Source organism: Rattus norvegicus, chromosome 1 (assembly GCF_021556685.1).
Source record: "Rattus norvegicus strain SHRSP/BbbUtx chromosome 1, alternate assembly SHRSP_T2T, whole genome shotgun sequence".
Classification (NCBI taxonomy): Eukaryota; Metazoa; Chordata; class Mammalia; order Rodentia; family Muridae; genus Rattus; species Rattus norvegicus.
In genome coordinates, this window is record NC_141534.1 from 50,529,487 (window position 1) to 50,545,615 (window position 16,129).

A 16,129-nucleotide genomic window follows, 5' to 3' on the forward strand; every position below is an offset into this window, starting at 1 on the left:
ATGCTAAACTGTCTCCTTTGCTTGCCTGCCTCAGACAATGTATAGGAACCCCTTGGGAACCATTGTGTCAGTGAACCATTGAAAAAAACACATTGTTGTCATCTGTTCCTGCTATCTTCTACGTGATTCCCTGGCCTCACTTTGAAGCCGTAAGGATGAGAATAGATCATCAGTGCCTGTTCTGGTTCCATTTCTGTTGCTGCGACAAAACGCCCCAACCACTTAGACAGAAGGGTTTCCATCTGGCTCACCATTCTAACTTACAATCCATCAATCTGGGGAAGCCAGGACAGGATCCCAAATAGCTGGTCACATGATATCCACAGTCAAGAGCAGATAGAATAGATGTGTCCTTGTTTTGCCCTTGGCTTCCTTTCTGTGTCCTTAGATCAAGTTGACAGCTGGCCCAAACAGCAGAACACCTTTAAGTTTAGAAAGTTTTTCTTTTTAGAGGAAAGGAGTTGTATTGGCGAGGGTGCTGACTGGAGAGATACACAGTGATATAAAGGAAATATGATCTGAGGCAGCTTAGCTCATCCCTGAGTTTTTCCTCAGATGTTTACCCGAGTTAACCGCATCTTTGCGGGTCTGATGTATTAAAAATGCTGGAAGACAAACTCCTGCCCAGGTCAGAAGATGGGACTGCGAAGGGCCCAGAAGTTCAGGAAGATCTTTCTAATTTCGTACAGTTAGTAAGTTTACACTGTGCCTGTGTGTCCTGCATATCATGCAACTGAAGTCTGTCTTTCTTGTCTAGATCACAGTTACAGATGAAGAGGTCAGTAACCCATCCTGTTTAGACCTTGTGAGGACTCCCCAAATGAGGAAGTGCACACTCATTCTCATGTTTGCTTGGTAAGTTGACTCGGGCTGGAGCTCAAAGCTGGCGTCAAGTGCGTGCTTGTCTTTCCCTTTTGTGCACAGGGCTTCCCTGCCCCCTCTTACTTGGCTTCCCTGGTATCCTGATGCCCTGCAGGTTCACAAGTGCCGTGGTGTATCAAGGACTTGTCATGCGCCTGGGACTCATCGGAGGCAACCTCTACATGGACTTCTTTATCTCGGGGCTCGTGGAGCTGCCCGGAGCTCTCTTGATCCTTCTGACCATTGAGCGCCTTGGACGACGCCTTCCCTTTGCCGCAAGCAATATAGTGGCAGGGGTGTCGTGTCTGGTCACTGCCTTTTTACCAGAAGGTAATCTTCCTTCACACTTAGTTGACAGTTCCCAAAGAACTTGACAAAAAATGTAAATGCATATAAATGGTGGAGGGGGTAGGGAGTCACTTGTCTTTATGAGCTGTGCGGGCTTTCCTTCAAAAGCCTGCCCCCATGCATGCTGGGTAATGCCCTGCTATTTTCTATCTCATGAATAGGTCTTTATGTTGATGCCTTTCTTCACTGAAACGTTCAGTTTGTTTATTGGTGGAAAGGCGATTATGCCGGATCTGGTGCATAGGGATGCGATGAGGCTGACATTGTTTAACATATTTCCCAAGCATCTGCCATCTTGCAAATGCCAAGCTGCGCCAAGCTTGGGCAGGGGCAGAAGGAAGCTCTGACTCTTGGCTTCATATTGTTCACAGCCTATTAAGAGACACGGACATTTAAATAATGTCGCAACAATAATGTGGTAAATTAATAGACTCAGGAAAGGTGGGCGGATGGGGTAGGGGGAGACGTGCTGTGGAGGCCCAAGGGAGGAGTCAGAGTTCTTCACTGAGAGCCATTTCTTTCTACCCATTATTTTCCCCAAATGATGGGAAGTTTTATGAGTTTAGGAACTAAGGCTTCTGTGTTATCGCTAGAATCTGTGTGAGGAAGGGATGGGAAAGACTATTCCTCTCTGAGATGCTGCAGAAGTCAATATTCTGGAGCTTGAAGGGCTGGTGAGTGGAGTTGAGGAGGAGGAATGGCTAGAGACTCCAGATGCTCAGCGAACAGCACAGGCAACCTCTGCGGCAGAACACAGCTGGAGTTACAAAGAGGAAGCCACTTAAACTCCCCCAGCACGGTGTGGACTAGGGCAGAGGAGTCGTTTTCTGTGTTCTGGGTGGGCAGTGGAGGTTGTGTAGGAAGCCAGGTTCTCTCCAGTCCCCATGCCTACAAAGGAAGCAGTCTGTCTTTGAGAAAAGCAAGGATCGGGAAAACCACTGCTCATGTTGGAAGACATCAGAGCAGACACTCAAGGCCGACGCCATTTATCAGACAACGGTTTATGAATTCCCACGGTAGCACACAGAAATAGCAGATAGCAGATACTTGAATAAGACTGCAGATATGCCAGGCTTCAGAACAGGAAATGAAGTCGATGTGCAAATCCGTCCCCCTTGTGATGGCTGATGAAAAGCAGAAACTCAGGTTTCTCTCATTTTCCTCAAGGGCATCCAATCCTCAGGGCTGCAACAATTTGCCCGCACCAGCTGGGTGGTTGGATGGTACTCACTTCCCCTCCTGACTGGAGGCTGCACCTTGTAGTGTAGGGCGGCTCCTCCCACAGCCTCTGAGCTAGGAGTCTTCTAGCACCTCTCTGTTCCCCTCATCACTTCTTGGTGTCTCTCCAGTCTCTCTGCCTCTATCTTCACGCGACGCTCTCCCTCTTGGTCTCTATCCCCAAATAGGTTCAGATTCCAAGTAAATGTGAATTTGAAGGGACACAAATAGCCCACTACATAGTTAGCGTAGCTTAAAAGCTATCAAAGCTGGGGCTGGAGAGATGGCTCAGTAGTTAACAGCACCAGGCTGCTCCTGCAGGATCCTCAGTTCCCAGCACCCACATCTGGTGGCTCCCAGTCACCTGTAACTCCAGCTCCAAGGTATCTAATGCCCACTTCTGATCTACACACACACACACACACACACACACACACACACACACACAGAGAGAGAGAGAGAGACAGAGAGACAGAGAGACAGAGAGACAGAGAGACAGAGAGACAGAGAGACAGAGAGACAGAAACAGAGACAGAGAGAGTTTTTTAATGAGAAATAAAAATAGAGTTATGGAAGGTGGAAAATAGGCAGTCATCAGTGTGTATCTATTTAATATTGATTAATTACTTGCTGGCCACTAAACAATTCAAAGGATTAGAGAGGAACAATAGAAACATAATTGCTTCCCTCAGACTTATGTAGTTATAATTAAAAGTTGAAAGCTTAAGAATGTTGTGGAGTGGGGCTGGGGATTTAGCTCAGTGGTAGAGCGCTTACCTAGGAAGCGCAAGGCCCTGGGTTCGGTCCCCAGCTCCGAAAAAAAAGAACCAAAAAAAAAAAAAAAAAAAAGAATGTTGTGGAGTGGGCTGGAGAGATGGCTCAGTGGTTAAGAGCACTGGCTGCTCTTCCAGACATCATGAGTTCAATTCCCAGCAACCATATGGTGGCTCACAACCATCTGTAATGTAGGATCCGATGCCCTCTTCTGGTGTGTCTGAAGACGGTGACAGTGTACTCATTTTAAAAAAAGAATGCTATAGACTTCTGTGCTTCAGAATTCTCCCTCTCACCCTCCCTCCATCCCTCCCTTCCTCTCTCTCATTCTGTGTGTGTATTTATGTGTGTGCAGGTGCACATGTTAGTATGGGTAGTCAAACGCAGACCAGAGGTTGGCATGGCCTGTTTCTTAGGACAGGGTCTCTCACTTAGCCTGCAGTGTGCTAAGGAATCTAGGCTGCTTAGCCATGAACCCCAAGGCCCCCCATCTCCACTTCCCCAGGGCTGGGGTTTCCATACCCACCACCACACTTGGCTCCTTTGTGTGGGTTCTAGGGGTCAAGCCCCGGTCTTTGTGCCTTTCTACTCAGAGGTCTGTTATGATTGGATGGGCCAGAATAAGTTTCAAATTCCAAAACTGAATTCTCTATATGAATAAAGGCCCCTCCCTTGAGCAACCATGTCTTCCAATTTAAAAAGCTCTTGGCCTTGACTGCATGGACAGCCTGTGAAGTTAACCTTAGGAAAGTCTTGCCTCTCAGCTGGGCTTGATGTCACCCTCGGTCCCTAGCTAAAATGCTGTTGAGACTTTTGGAAAGGGTCAGCTCTGAAAATCACTTCTCTGGAAACCTTCCTTTTTATGGTCTGAGGATGAATTCACAAAAAGAAAAGATCTTCTCAACTGCTTCTTCTTTTATGGTTCATGGTCTAAAAAGCAAACTTCTGAACTAGAGCTTGGAAAGAAAGCACTTTCTCTATGCACGCCCGTCTGCAGTTGTGTCCGCTTGGCGCAGCTACAGACCTAGCAATAGGGCAAGTCTTCCTTCCAGACAAGATTATTCTTTACTTTTATTTCTAAGTGAAAAATCCGCACTCTAATTTACATATCCTTATTAGGACTTCTCTCTAAACTTTATTTCGGAGCAGATGGTGCATCCAAGAGAAAGTGAAAGTTGCATATTTTTAAAATCCTGCATCTTTTCTCTAAAAGCTGAGATTTTTAAGACTCTAGCTGTCTGAGCAAGACCCCATTTATGGAGGAAGATCATTTCCCTGTGTTCTTTTACATGAGTCTAGAAAACGGCTTTAATGTAGTGGTCATTTTTCATCTATGTGAGCACATGTGGAAAGAGAGGGAGGAAAGAGACAATGAGGAGAGGAGGGAAGAGGGAGGGAGAGGGAGGAGGTATTGTGTGTGTTTTGTAGCCCAGGCTAGCCTCAAACATGCTATAGAGCTGAGTGTGACCTTATCTTTTCAATCCTCCTGCCTTCACCTCCTGAGGGCTGGGATATCAGATGCACCCCACTATGCTCAGTTTGTATGTTTGGGATAGAACCCAGGGCTTTGTCCACTGGGCAAGTGCTTTACTAGCTGAACTGCATCCACTGTCCTTGATATAGCTAGTTTTTAAATTTGGTTTGATCGAAAAAAACAAAAGCAGTGTCTGTTATCAGGCGATCATGGTTCTCTTGTCCATACATAACTACACGTAAATTACATCTGCTAATGAACTATCTTCAAGTTAATATAGCTTAATACCTTTGGGGCTTCTCCCCCACCCCTTCTCTCAAAAGCTCTGCCCAGTGGGAAAGAGCTGAACTGAAAGTCTTTAAGGTTAGCAGCGTGTATGTAGGGCAAACCATTTCTCCTACCAGGGTGTCAAACTGATAAAGCTTCCTTTGTCACTGAATTGCCTAGTTATTTTTGAGTTAACCGTATACGTTTAATGATGGTGGTAGTAGTGATGTGTGTAGAAAGACCATGTATGTGGTTTAATTTGGTTTCTTAGTTTTAATTTTTTCCCCCATTGAACCATTTAAGCCTCAGTTGTAAACCTAAAAAGACACTGAACTTATTGATGGGGCTCTCAATACCAACCCTGCTATGGTAAAAACTAACTCTGCCTGATGCACATACCCTGGAGAGTGGTTTCCATGGAGGCAGACGGCCTCCTCAGTGGCTCATCAGCTGTGACCCAGGGCACCTGGCTGAACCCCCGTTTTCCATCTCCAGCAGCACCTGCTCACTGACAGACAAGAGTGGAATGCATTTCCTAGTCCCCTCCTGGCTCTCATGAAAAAGCAAGGCCTAAATAAAACACATGTTTACAGCTGCTGCAAGCCAGAGCAGGTGGCAGCCCAGCACATGAGCTCAGCTCTGACCTACATCACTCCTTGATTTAACCACTGCTGGGGCAGCTGCGGGTGTCCCATTCTCCAATACATCAAGAGCTCTGGGAAGTCCTTGGCCAGCTTGTCACTAAATCTTAATTAACTGGAGCTTCCCAGAAATGATCTGGGCTCTTTTGAAACCTCTCTCTCTGCTTGTCTTTCTGACAGTTGCTTGTAGTTTATTTTTTAACTTGTTGAATATTCTCTGGAGTGAGCACACATTAATGAGCTTCCTATTTTTTTCTTTCATCATCCTCATTCATGGCTACTTTTCTACCAAAAGAATCATGCCTTGTGTGGTGGTGTGTTCCTAGAATCCAGCACCCAGGAGGATAACAAAGGGTTGAGAGTTCAAGACCAACTTGGACTTGACCTTGTCTCAAAAACCAAGGGCTGCTATATAAGTCAATGGTGAGCACTTACTTGCCTTGTATAAGGTTCAACCCTCAGCCCAACAAGAAGATATAATGCCTAATTATAACTTCAAGAAGGTGCAATGTTTGCCTAGGAGACAAGAGAATTATCTAGTGCTGTGTAAAGTTCTGCATTCAGAGATGCTGGTACCTTTAACTGTGCATTGACTAGCAGATACACTGTGTTCAGTCCCTTGACTTCCTACAGGTCTTCTAGGATAGGATGAAGTATTGCATAACTCTTTGTTGAGACAGAGTATCTCTTTGTAGCCTTGGTTATTCTGAAACTTGCTCTGTCCAACTCACAGAATACTGCCTGCCTCTGCTTCCTAAGTATTGGACTTAAAGGTGTGAGCCGCCACGCCCGGCTAATTGCCCAGTTTTTAAGATGTTCAGAGGCCTGGAGTTTTAGAATTAAAATGATGAATTCTATCTGCCCTTAAGACCAAAGAAAGAAAATGTTTCCTGGAGAGTATTTGCCATGACGCATTATTACTGGAGAGTTGGGGGGCTTTCTTGATCAAGCGAGAGCAGTTGGTCCTAAAGCAGTCGATTGTTTTAAAGTGAGCCAGTGTGTGTGTCCAAATCTGGCTCTATCTTGATAACTTCCTGGAGGAGGTAGTGTGGCCCCCACTGTGGGGAGAACACAGAACTGAGGTCTCTTTCCAAACACCCCACTTCTCAAAGCCTTGCTTCTCACAGGAAACCACCTTAGCTGAGAAGAACAGCTTTCTGGACCCGTGCAGAATAAAGATGGACATCTGACCACAGCCTTGGTTTTCAAGGGGACAGAGATCCTTCTGTCCCCCGGTGGGCCTGGGCTCTATAGGAAAGCACTTCCTGGGACGTTATTTGGTGTAGCAATTGCTCAGCAACCAGGTCTTCAGTTGTATTTTTACAGCCTTTCCCCACTCAGAAAAGCACCCGCCTTTCACTAAACGTTTGCTTTTGAGTGGACATTAGTGTAATCTGTCTATCGTCTTAACATTTGTGCTTAAATTACCAAAGAGTTAAATTGGAGGAACCCAATGAATATTTTTCATTGTTTTGTAAAACATTGATGAGATCATACCCCCTGACTCTTCCCTTCCAAACATTCTATTCACAGGGATACCGTGGCTGAGGACCACAGTCGCTACCTTGGGAAGACTAGGAATAACCATGGCCTTTGAAATTGTTTATTTGGTAAATTCAGAGTTGTACCCAACGACATTACGGTAATTCTGACATATATTGCCATTTCTTCTAAGTAACCATAGCCAAATGTTTCCAAGCTGGATGACATAGTAAACTGGGCTCAGTTCAGCCCCTAAAGACAGCTTTAAGCTGTAGCTTCTGCCCGTTACCTGCTGCATTTGGTGACAAAAGTCTTGTGACATTATCTGACACAGCCAGAGCTGTGATTTTTGTGAAAAGATGCTAATTGGGAATAGAAAGCCTAAAACCCTCTCCCTCTCCCTCTCCCTCTCCCTCTCCCTCTCCCTCTCCCTCTCCCTCTCCCTCTCCCTCTCCCTCTCCCTCTCCCTCTCCTTCTCCCTCTCCCTTTCCCTCTCCCTCTCCCTCTCTCCCCCCGACATAGTGGCATATCTTGCTTTTTAAGCAGCTGCTTATGTAAGGAGTGTTTGTGGGTTCCTGCACATTGGCTTTCTTGACTAATACAATATTCCTAGGAGTGTACCTTGCAGTGTACCTGTTGCATGTAACTTTTACTACCTCTCCTTAAGCTCCGGGCAGACCATGCTACCGGTCCCTCCCAGGTTTCCTCTGATCAGAGGATGAAAAACACACACACACACACACACACACACACACACACACACACACACACACACACCCCTTATTTTCAACCTGCCTTATTGGCTCAATTGCTGGGCACTTCTAATCTCTCACAGCTAGTGTGCCCTTCCCAATACTCTTAGCTACACACCTCTTAATCCACCCTCAGCTATAGTTGCTCAGTTATCTTTAGTCCCAGCTCAACACCCTAAATCTGCCTGAGATCTCACATGGCTGGTTACCTTCTCTCTCTCTGAAGTATGGTGAAATCTCCCTTCCTCCCCTGCATCTCGTAGCCTGCCTCCAGGGACCCAGAAGTCCTGCCTCTTTTCTTTGACCCAACAATTGGCCCCTGGCATCTTTATTGATCGATCATAAACCAATTGTGGAACAGGAACTTAGCATCAGAACCACCCTCTGCAGATACCAAAGTAGCCTGTGAGTGTCATGGACTGGCAGGGCTATCAAGCTTCTGATGGAGAAACATCTTTTCACCAACACTGGGAGCTCCCTCATGAATCGAACATTGAAACAGTGCAGAATGAAAATGGTTTGCTTGCAGCATGAGGCAGTACTAACTTTCAAAGCTAAAAAAAAAAAAATGGTAGAAATAGAAAATATTGACACAACTTCTGTAACTTAGGATGTCAGAATGCTTTTACTTTTCTGAATTTGTTTTTAAAATCTTTATCTAAAACTGTTGTTTTAATCTGAAGGAACTTTGGGGTTTCACTCTGCTCAGGCCTGTGTGACTTTGGGGGGATCATAGCCCCATTTCTGCTCTTTCGACTAGCAGCCATATGGCTAGAACTGCCTCTGATCATCTTTGGTAAGAATTCATTTGTACGGGAGGGGGTGTCCACGTGTGGGTGAGCAGGTGAACTGTGAATGTGGGTGCATGGCCACGTGTGTGTACATGGTTGCAGGGGCCACAGAGCAATCTCAGGCTTGTCTCTCAGGAGCTCTCTACCTTGTTTATCAGACAAGGTTTCTTCTTGGAACATGGGACTCACTGATTAGCCCAGGCTAGCTGGCCAGTGAGTCTCGGAGATCTACCCATCTCTGGTTCACCACACTGGATTTACAAGTTCATGCTCAGCTTTTTTGCTTGGATTCTGCAGCTAGACATCAGGTCCCATGCTTGAGGGGTAGATTCGTGGCTGCCTCGTTTTAGGTGCTAGCCTCGGGTCATCAGGCAGAACCTGTAATGGTCACCGGATTTGATACCCATGACATCTGTTCCTTCCTCCTATGACTGTGTCAGTTGTAAAGAGCCAGTCAGATCATCCAACATGCTAGATGGCATTTACGTCACTTTACATTAGCAGGTGGGATAAGCAGTGTTCATGTCAGCCCCCCCTTGTTAGGTTCTAAGTTAAAATCAAACACGGAAATCCTTCTAAGGTATTGGAATTTCCAGGGACCAAATTTTTGAAACTCTGCTGTCTTACATTTAAAGGTGGGCCTAAAAACTAATTATATTTCTTAAAATATTCACTATATAAATTTGCTTTTGATATGACAAATGGTGTGTTTAAAAAGAATAGATGACGAAAGATTACTTCTACACATACCCTGATCATCTCTGTCCCTCATGTATCCTGTGTGGAAATGGTGTAGAACAGAGGCTCTCTGCCCATCTTTTTCTAGTACGTTATGTATTGGAGTTAGGTTAGGTGGCTTGAAATGTGTACACAGGAGCATTGGCACCAGGGTGTGAGCAATGTTAGCCTTTGTTTTCAGGAGCCAGGGGTTAGCATTTACCTGCACATGTGCTAGTCTGTGGCGATGGAGAAGAAATAGTAGCCAATGTTCTTTTCGGAAGTTTGAATGTAAAGAAAGGCAAGGAGAGGAGATTATCACGGGGTGATGTGGGGCCAGAGGCTCACAGAAGAAGAGGGTAAATGTATTCAATGCTTCTGAGGACAAACCGAAGGTGCCTGGGATGTTGATTAAACACTTTCATGGAGAATCCCCAAAGACAGGCATAGACAAGGCCTTACCCTGAGGCAGAGAGTGATCCAAAGTGTAATGTGTCAGGAAGGTCATAGGAAGTGAATACAGCTGAGTTCCAGGGCTGGAAAACAGAGGCAGAGGGGCTCCTATCCACGATCTGTCTTCCCAGTGGAAGAGGTCTGGAGTGGCTGGCACTTGCCAGGTGCTCTGTAAGCCCAGTCTTATAGCACTGGCAGCCTCGCAGCCAACCCGGTGGCACCTATAAAATTGTATCGCCTAGTGATGTCATCGCTGTCTTAGTTATCTGCATCCACGTCATGGTGGTTATGCAACAATGATATCACCACATTGCTCAGCATGTGTCCCTGTCACTATGTGACACCTGACTGACCCTCAGTATGCAAGAGCACAGGGACCGAGAGCTGTGCAGAACTGAGGAAGATGGAGAACGGGCAATGAGCAGGGCAATCTGGTTATGCTGAGCCACCTTGGAATGAGGTTGTTGTCGGCAGGTTAGGTCATAAAGTGAGCATCAAGGCGGGAAGGGTGTGTACCTGGGTAGTCATGCCTTTCCCTCTCCCCACAGGGATCCTGGCATCTGTCTGTGGTGGCCTTGTGATGCTTTTGCCTGAAACTAAGGGCATCGCCTTGCCGGAGACGGTGGAAGATGTGGAAAAGCTTGGCAGGTACTGCGCAAGATTCAACGCTCCCTACATGTTAAGGCACGGGGCATTGATTACCCATGGGGGAAATGACGTTGAGTCTTCAGTTTGTACCTTAAAACAGTCAAAAGATTAATCCGGTTAATGTAAAAAGAACTTAGAGCTATAAAAAGCATGTGGGCTATTTTTAAATTGTGACTGAGGAGCATTTCCTAGTAAGGTGCTAAAACCCAGAAGTGATTTAAACCAGGGGCTGAGGGTGAGACATGAAAAGCTCTGACAGGCATCAGAAAGACGGCAGTGCGTCAGGACACGAACTACCCTCCAAAATGAAGAGAGGCGGCCCTGTCTCGCGGGATGACACAGGCTCCTCAGGGTTTGTTAGGAAGAGAAGCAAAAGCACAGGGTCACAGTATCAGCTCAGAAGAATCCAACAGTAATCGGTCTCTGTAGCTACACAGGGACGTATATGATAGACGAAAGAGCTGGGTTACCGACAAATAGCAAGAGTAAGATAGGTAACGATGCACCGAAATTTGATGAGGAGATAAGACAGTGGGTGAACAGTTACTAGATAAATACGGAGGTTAGAAATAAAGATAAGAAAGACACAATGGATCGATACATGATAAATAAGAAGTTGATGGGTGGATAGTCAGACAGACAACAGGAGAGAGAGAGAGAGAGGTCAAGTTTTGGAGGGAATAGCTATATTGTTTTCTATTGCGTACTGATTAATTTCCAACCAATACATAAATTTGAAGAGTTATGGCAGCAAAAAAATTTTATGTACACTTTTTTTTACCATTTCCTCCAAAATCTCTCTCAATAGAAAGAAGAGTGTAGTATGATTTTTAAAAATGATCAAATAATCGAATAATCAGTAATCCCCCACCCCCCAGTGAAGAAGGTTGTGGGAGGGAAGGGCATGGATGGGAAGGCCAACCTCTTTCTGTCTATGTAATTCTGTAGTGTTTGTTAGGTCTCAATTAGATGACATGGTTTGAAGTTATTTGCATAATTAAAAATAATTTAGTGCTATATTCGAGTAAAATTTCTTGAAGGCAAATAACTAAACTTAGCGAGGCAGAAATTAAGGGTAGGCATCTAACTTTTAAAAGTTATCAAGCATGGATTTTTAAAAGGATGAATGGTGGTCATCTCAAGGGTTTTATTGTCTTTGCTCATATAGAATTTGATATTTTAAAATATCTATGTGCTTCATTGCTTTAACATATGCTCTCTCATTTAATACTCAAAATGATTTTGTGAAGTAGAAATGTTTTTATCCCCACTGGAAAATCAGAAGGGCCTTACAACATAGCTGTATATAGCTGCTGGGCTATGTGTGCCTCACTTAGGCCAAGGTTATGGGTCAACAGTAAGAAAGAACTCTGTGCTCTGCATTCTTCCCTGCGAGGTATCCTGCACTCTGTGCTCTGCATTCTTCCCTGTGAGACATCCTACTTATATCTGCCTATTTAATGCCAGACAAAGCACTTGTTCCTGATTTTAAACCACCAGAGGTCAGGCTTTCTAACCAGGGAGCTTTGGAGAATTGTAAGAGAAGATCATTTGAGTTCAGGACCCTTCCACCAGCTCCTTCATACTAACATTAGGTTAAAGTACAAAAGAAAGAGTGAGATTTTTAGGGGCTAGCAGGATCTGAAAGGTTTGTGAGAAAACCTTTGAATTGTATATAGAGAGCATGTTGCATTATATACGTATATGTGTGTGTGTGTGTGTGTGTGTGTGTGTATGTATGTATGTATTTGTATATTTGTTGGTATATATTTTTGATTATATGTATCAACAAAAAAAATTTAACCGGGCACAAATTCTCACTTTTTCATGCTCATAAATTTCATAACAGAAACTAGAGTTAATTAATTATATCTAGTCCCCATTTTGGAAAACAATATTGTGGGGCTGGAGAGATGGATTAGCAGTTAAGAGCACTTGTTGCTCTTGCAGAGGTCCTGGGTCTAGGAGGACCAGAGGTTCCTGGCATCCCTATGATAACACTCCAGTGAGCTCCAGTTCCACCATATCCAATCTCCTCTTCTGGCTTCCTCAAGCTCCAGGAATCTGTGTACGCTTATACACATGGAGGCAGAACACCCATACACATAAAATAAATCTAAACTCTTTGTACAAAGAAAAGCCCATTAGAATTTATGGCTCTACAAATTAAGCACGCATAGCCCATAGTTGTATGCTATGAACTAAGACCAGGTTATTAAATCCTGCGAGCACACTTCCTTCTGGAACTGCTCAAGATCCACAGTCTTTCCACATCAACAGCTCAGCAAACCATGTCACTTAGTAGGAACTTTTAAGGAACTTGTGTAAACCTTAATTGGAGAGTGAGAATAGACTTGTTTCTTATTTTTGCAGTGGGAAAGTTAGGAGGCTGCATGGGTGTGTTTTATAGACAAGAAAAATACTGGGAAGGTTTCTTCTAGTGGTCCTTAACCTTCCTGATGCTGCAGCCTTTAATACAGTGCCTCATGATGTAGTGACCGCCCAACCATAAAATTATTTTGTTGCTACTTCACAACTGTAATTTGGCTACCGTTATGAATCAAGATTTAAATGCCTGATATGCAGACGCTCTTAGGCGATCCCTGTGAAGGGGGTCAGTCAACATCCCCAAAGGGGTCATGAGGCATAGGTTGAGATCTTAAGTCATGGCATGATCTTTCACAAGACCTTTCCCTGTTTGCCTTTTGTCTCATCAGTTCACAGTTGCACCAGTGTGGCAGAAAAAAGAAAACCCAGGTTTCTACTTCTAATGTCTGAGGCCCCTGAGTCTGCCTGGAAGACCACAGAAGCTGAGCTTGGAATATGCCTTGCAGTGTGCTTCACCTCCTCTAGGTGGCGCCGTTCCAAGGAACCGTAAAGATTCCAGAGTATTTTATATGGAATAAGATAAAGATTTATCATGCTACCCAAGCTTCTGGGAACACATAACCTTTGACCTCTTTAGCAAAGATCCAGTAGGTACACAGATTCTGCCTAGGTTCTCTTTCATTGGGACCAATGTCTCTGACCCACTGGGGAGGAGATATGAGAAGGTCCCAACCAGTTCTCCAGTTCTCAGGACAGTCCCATCCAGGAAGCAGGATGAACATATCAAGGCCTGGCAGTGAACGGAAGTGTACTCAGCTGATCTGATCAAGACTGAGCAGTGAGGAGTGTTCTGAAGAGTCTGAGAACTGCTATTTCTGATTCGCTTAAGCTCCGAATACATGCCTTCAGAGAGCCGACATGCCTGGTGCCCCTCCCCTTCTGTCCCCAAAGCCACTGAGGTTCCAGGCCCCAGGTTAGGCACAGTTCCCTAAATGCAACACATCCAAGGACCCAGCTACATTATTGTGAAATCACACTGCAGTCCCCACACCCCAATATTTTGTCTCCTCCTTCAGTGGACCGCTATAATCACAGATTCTTAATTGAGGAAGAAAAAAAAAACATGGATTTTGATTTCCCGGGCCTTAGAATTTGAAAAATAAAGGGGTAATTATGTCATATTTGTGAATTCCGTTTCAGTGGTGCCTGTGGCTGAGAGTCCAAAGAATAGACTTTCTTCATGCCATCTGGGCACTTCCGACTTATCTTGGGAGAAAAACAAAACACCAAAAACAAATACAAATACAGTTGTTGTCACTTCATGATAAAAGTCAATTGTATTCATACTTTAAAGGATTGGCGACCCATTTATAAGGGATGTAGGAGATACTAATGAGGGACTGAATTTTTTTTTTATTAGATCAAGACTCCTCAAGCAAAGACTCAAATGTAAACACGGTATTCTACGTGGTGTGCAGTTCTTGATAAATTTTCGGACTCAGTGTGTATGTTAGACTGAAAGTTTCTTAAACTTCAAACTCAGTGTGGACAGGCAAAAGTAGCCTCAAAGGGAAACCTTACCGATGTGGAAGAAAGAAATGCATATGTGGAGAACATAAGACATGTGTGCCACCCCAGAGAAGATGTGCGTGTGACTGTAAAACATCGTTTCACCCTGACGCATGTGAGAACCGAATGTGAGTGTTCAGACTCTTGACAGCCTTTTGGGTATTCATTGCCACACCCACTGTGCGTGCCCGGCATCTGTGGCCTGGTTCCCTGTGTGTTTCATGGCTGTAGCGCGGCTCTTGTCCACTCTGCTGCCTTTGGATTGCATTTCAAGTTGGAAGTTCTGTTTCATAACAATAAACAATTTTTAAACTGTTTTTAAAAATATCTATCCTTTCTCCTCCCTCTGAACATGTGCCACAGTCAAACACTATCCCACACAACACGTGTGCGTCGCTTACGGTCTCCAAACTGGGGAATAACATCATTCCGTGGTGGCTGGTTGTTCCTTTACAGGCTCCTGGCCCTCTCTGTCTGGCACTGGGATGTGACCCACGATAACGTTCAGACTCTCGGCTGCTCTCATATTAAGTTTCCATCACCTAGCCTATGCCACGGACTCAGCTAGCAAGTCAGCGTCACATCCCTGAATCTGGGCTAAAGCCCAGTTGTCAGTACCAGAATAGAACCCAGTCCCCTGTCTCCTCATACATGAGGCAGCTTTCAGTATTCTCAGTGTCAGAAAGGGAGACATTGAAGATGTGTGTCAGACTGTTGTTAGCTGACGAGGTCAATATACAAGTGACTCGCCGAGACCTTCGGTTCTCTTGGTGCAGCTGGCCCTTGGGAAAACAAACTGAACCCCTTCAGTTGGTTGCTTTTACACTGTTAGGGTGAACAGAGCATATGAAAATATTGACGACTTCCCTTCCCCCCAAAAACCAACTCAAATCAAAGTAAGTATCGAGTTTATTTTCAACAAAGGTCACAGAAGTGATGGTCTATTGTCACAAAATCCAGAAGTCCAGGGACAGGAAAATTTTACCCACAATAATACAAAAAGAGGGAGGAGCTGAGGGGTGACAGGAAGTAGTGGTCCAGTGTAGTGTCTTTGGTTTGATTGCTGTCAGGTTTTTTTTCAAGCGCCCTAATCCCCTCCCCATATTTAGTAGTTTTGTTCTGCCTCCCACCCAATTAGTCATTCCTCATCTCCCTTTCAATCCAATTAACGTACCGGGAAACACGAACATAGACACCAGGCTTATTGGGGCGAGCACAGCCAAGACCCCAAGAAGTGACTCCTTGTAAAATATACTTGTCCTTCTCGAAGCAAACCAGAGGTCCTCCACTGTCGCCCTAGATGAAGGAGGGAAGAATCCACATGAGAAGTGAGCTACACCGGTGGGATGTTATGGGATGCCATCTTTGTGTTGGATTCCTCCCCGGGCCATGGGTCGTCAAATCCTCTCGGACTGAAAGTCCAAGGGGCAGAGATGGATCAACCCAAGACCATCTGGGTCTCTTCTCTTACCTGGCAACTGTCGATGCCACCAGCCAGATGCCCGGCACAGAGCTCGGTGGATTTGACTCTGTTGTTTAGATACTCAGCGCGGTTGCACACCTTGTTCTCGATCACGGGCAGCTGGGCCTCCTTGAGACGGCCGGCACCTGGAGTCCCTGTGATGACCGGTAGAGATGTGGTTTAAAATCCTAAATGGATCCACAGGAAAGTTCCAGAACAACAGAGCAGTGGGTATAGAGCTCTTGTCTGTGTGGTTTCGTGGCACAGGGCAGCAGTGTTAACACCTTTTGAGCCCTTAAAGTTGTGAGCATTACACACGATGTTAAAGAGGGTTCCTAAGACCT

General features: G+C 45.0%; 2 protein-coding genes across 2 annotated transcripts in view; one reads left to right on the forward strand and one right to left on the reverse strand.

Moving 5' to 3' along the window:
- Slc22a3 (solute carrier family 22 member 3) overlaps window positions 1–14,648 on the forward strand; it is an 89,153-nt gene extending 74,505 nt beyond the window's left edge. Inside the window, exons 6-11 of the mRNA NM_019230.1 lie at window positions 758–855; window positions 977–1,191; window positions 7,117–7,225; window positions 8,501–8,613; window positions 10,327–10,426; window positions 13,144–14,648. Of these exons, the coding sequence (NP_062103.1) occupies window positions 758–855; window positions 977–1,191; window positions 7,117–7,225; window positions 8,501–8,613; window positions 10,327–10,426; window positions 13,144–13,204 (696 nt within the window). The 3' untranslated portion in view covers window positions 13,205–14,648. The remainder of the gene's footprint in view (window positions 1–757; window positions 856–976; window positions 1,192–7,116; window positions 7,226–8,500; window positions 8,614–10,326; window positions 10,427–13,143) is intronic.
- A 568-nt stretch (window positions 14,649–15,216) lies between these two features.
- Plg (plasminogen) overlaps window positions 15,217–16,129 on the reverse strand; it is a 42,199-nt gene continuing 41,286 nt past the window's right edge. The window contains exons 18-19 of the mRNA NM_053491.2: window positions 15,795–15,940; window positions 15,217–15,619 (exon numbers count right to left, since the gene is read on the reverse strand). Of these exons, the coding sequence (NP_445943.1) occupies window positions 15,458–15,619; window positions 15,795–15,940 (308 nt within the window). The 3' untranslated portion in view covers window positions 15,217–15,457. The remainder of the gene's footprint in view (window positions 15,620–15,794; window positions 15,941–16,129) is intronic.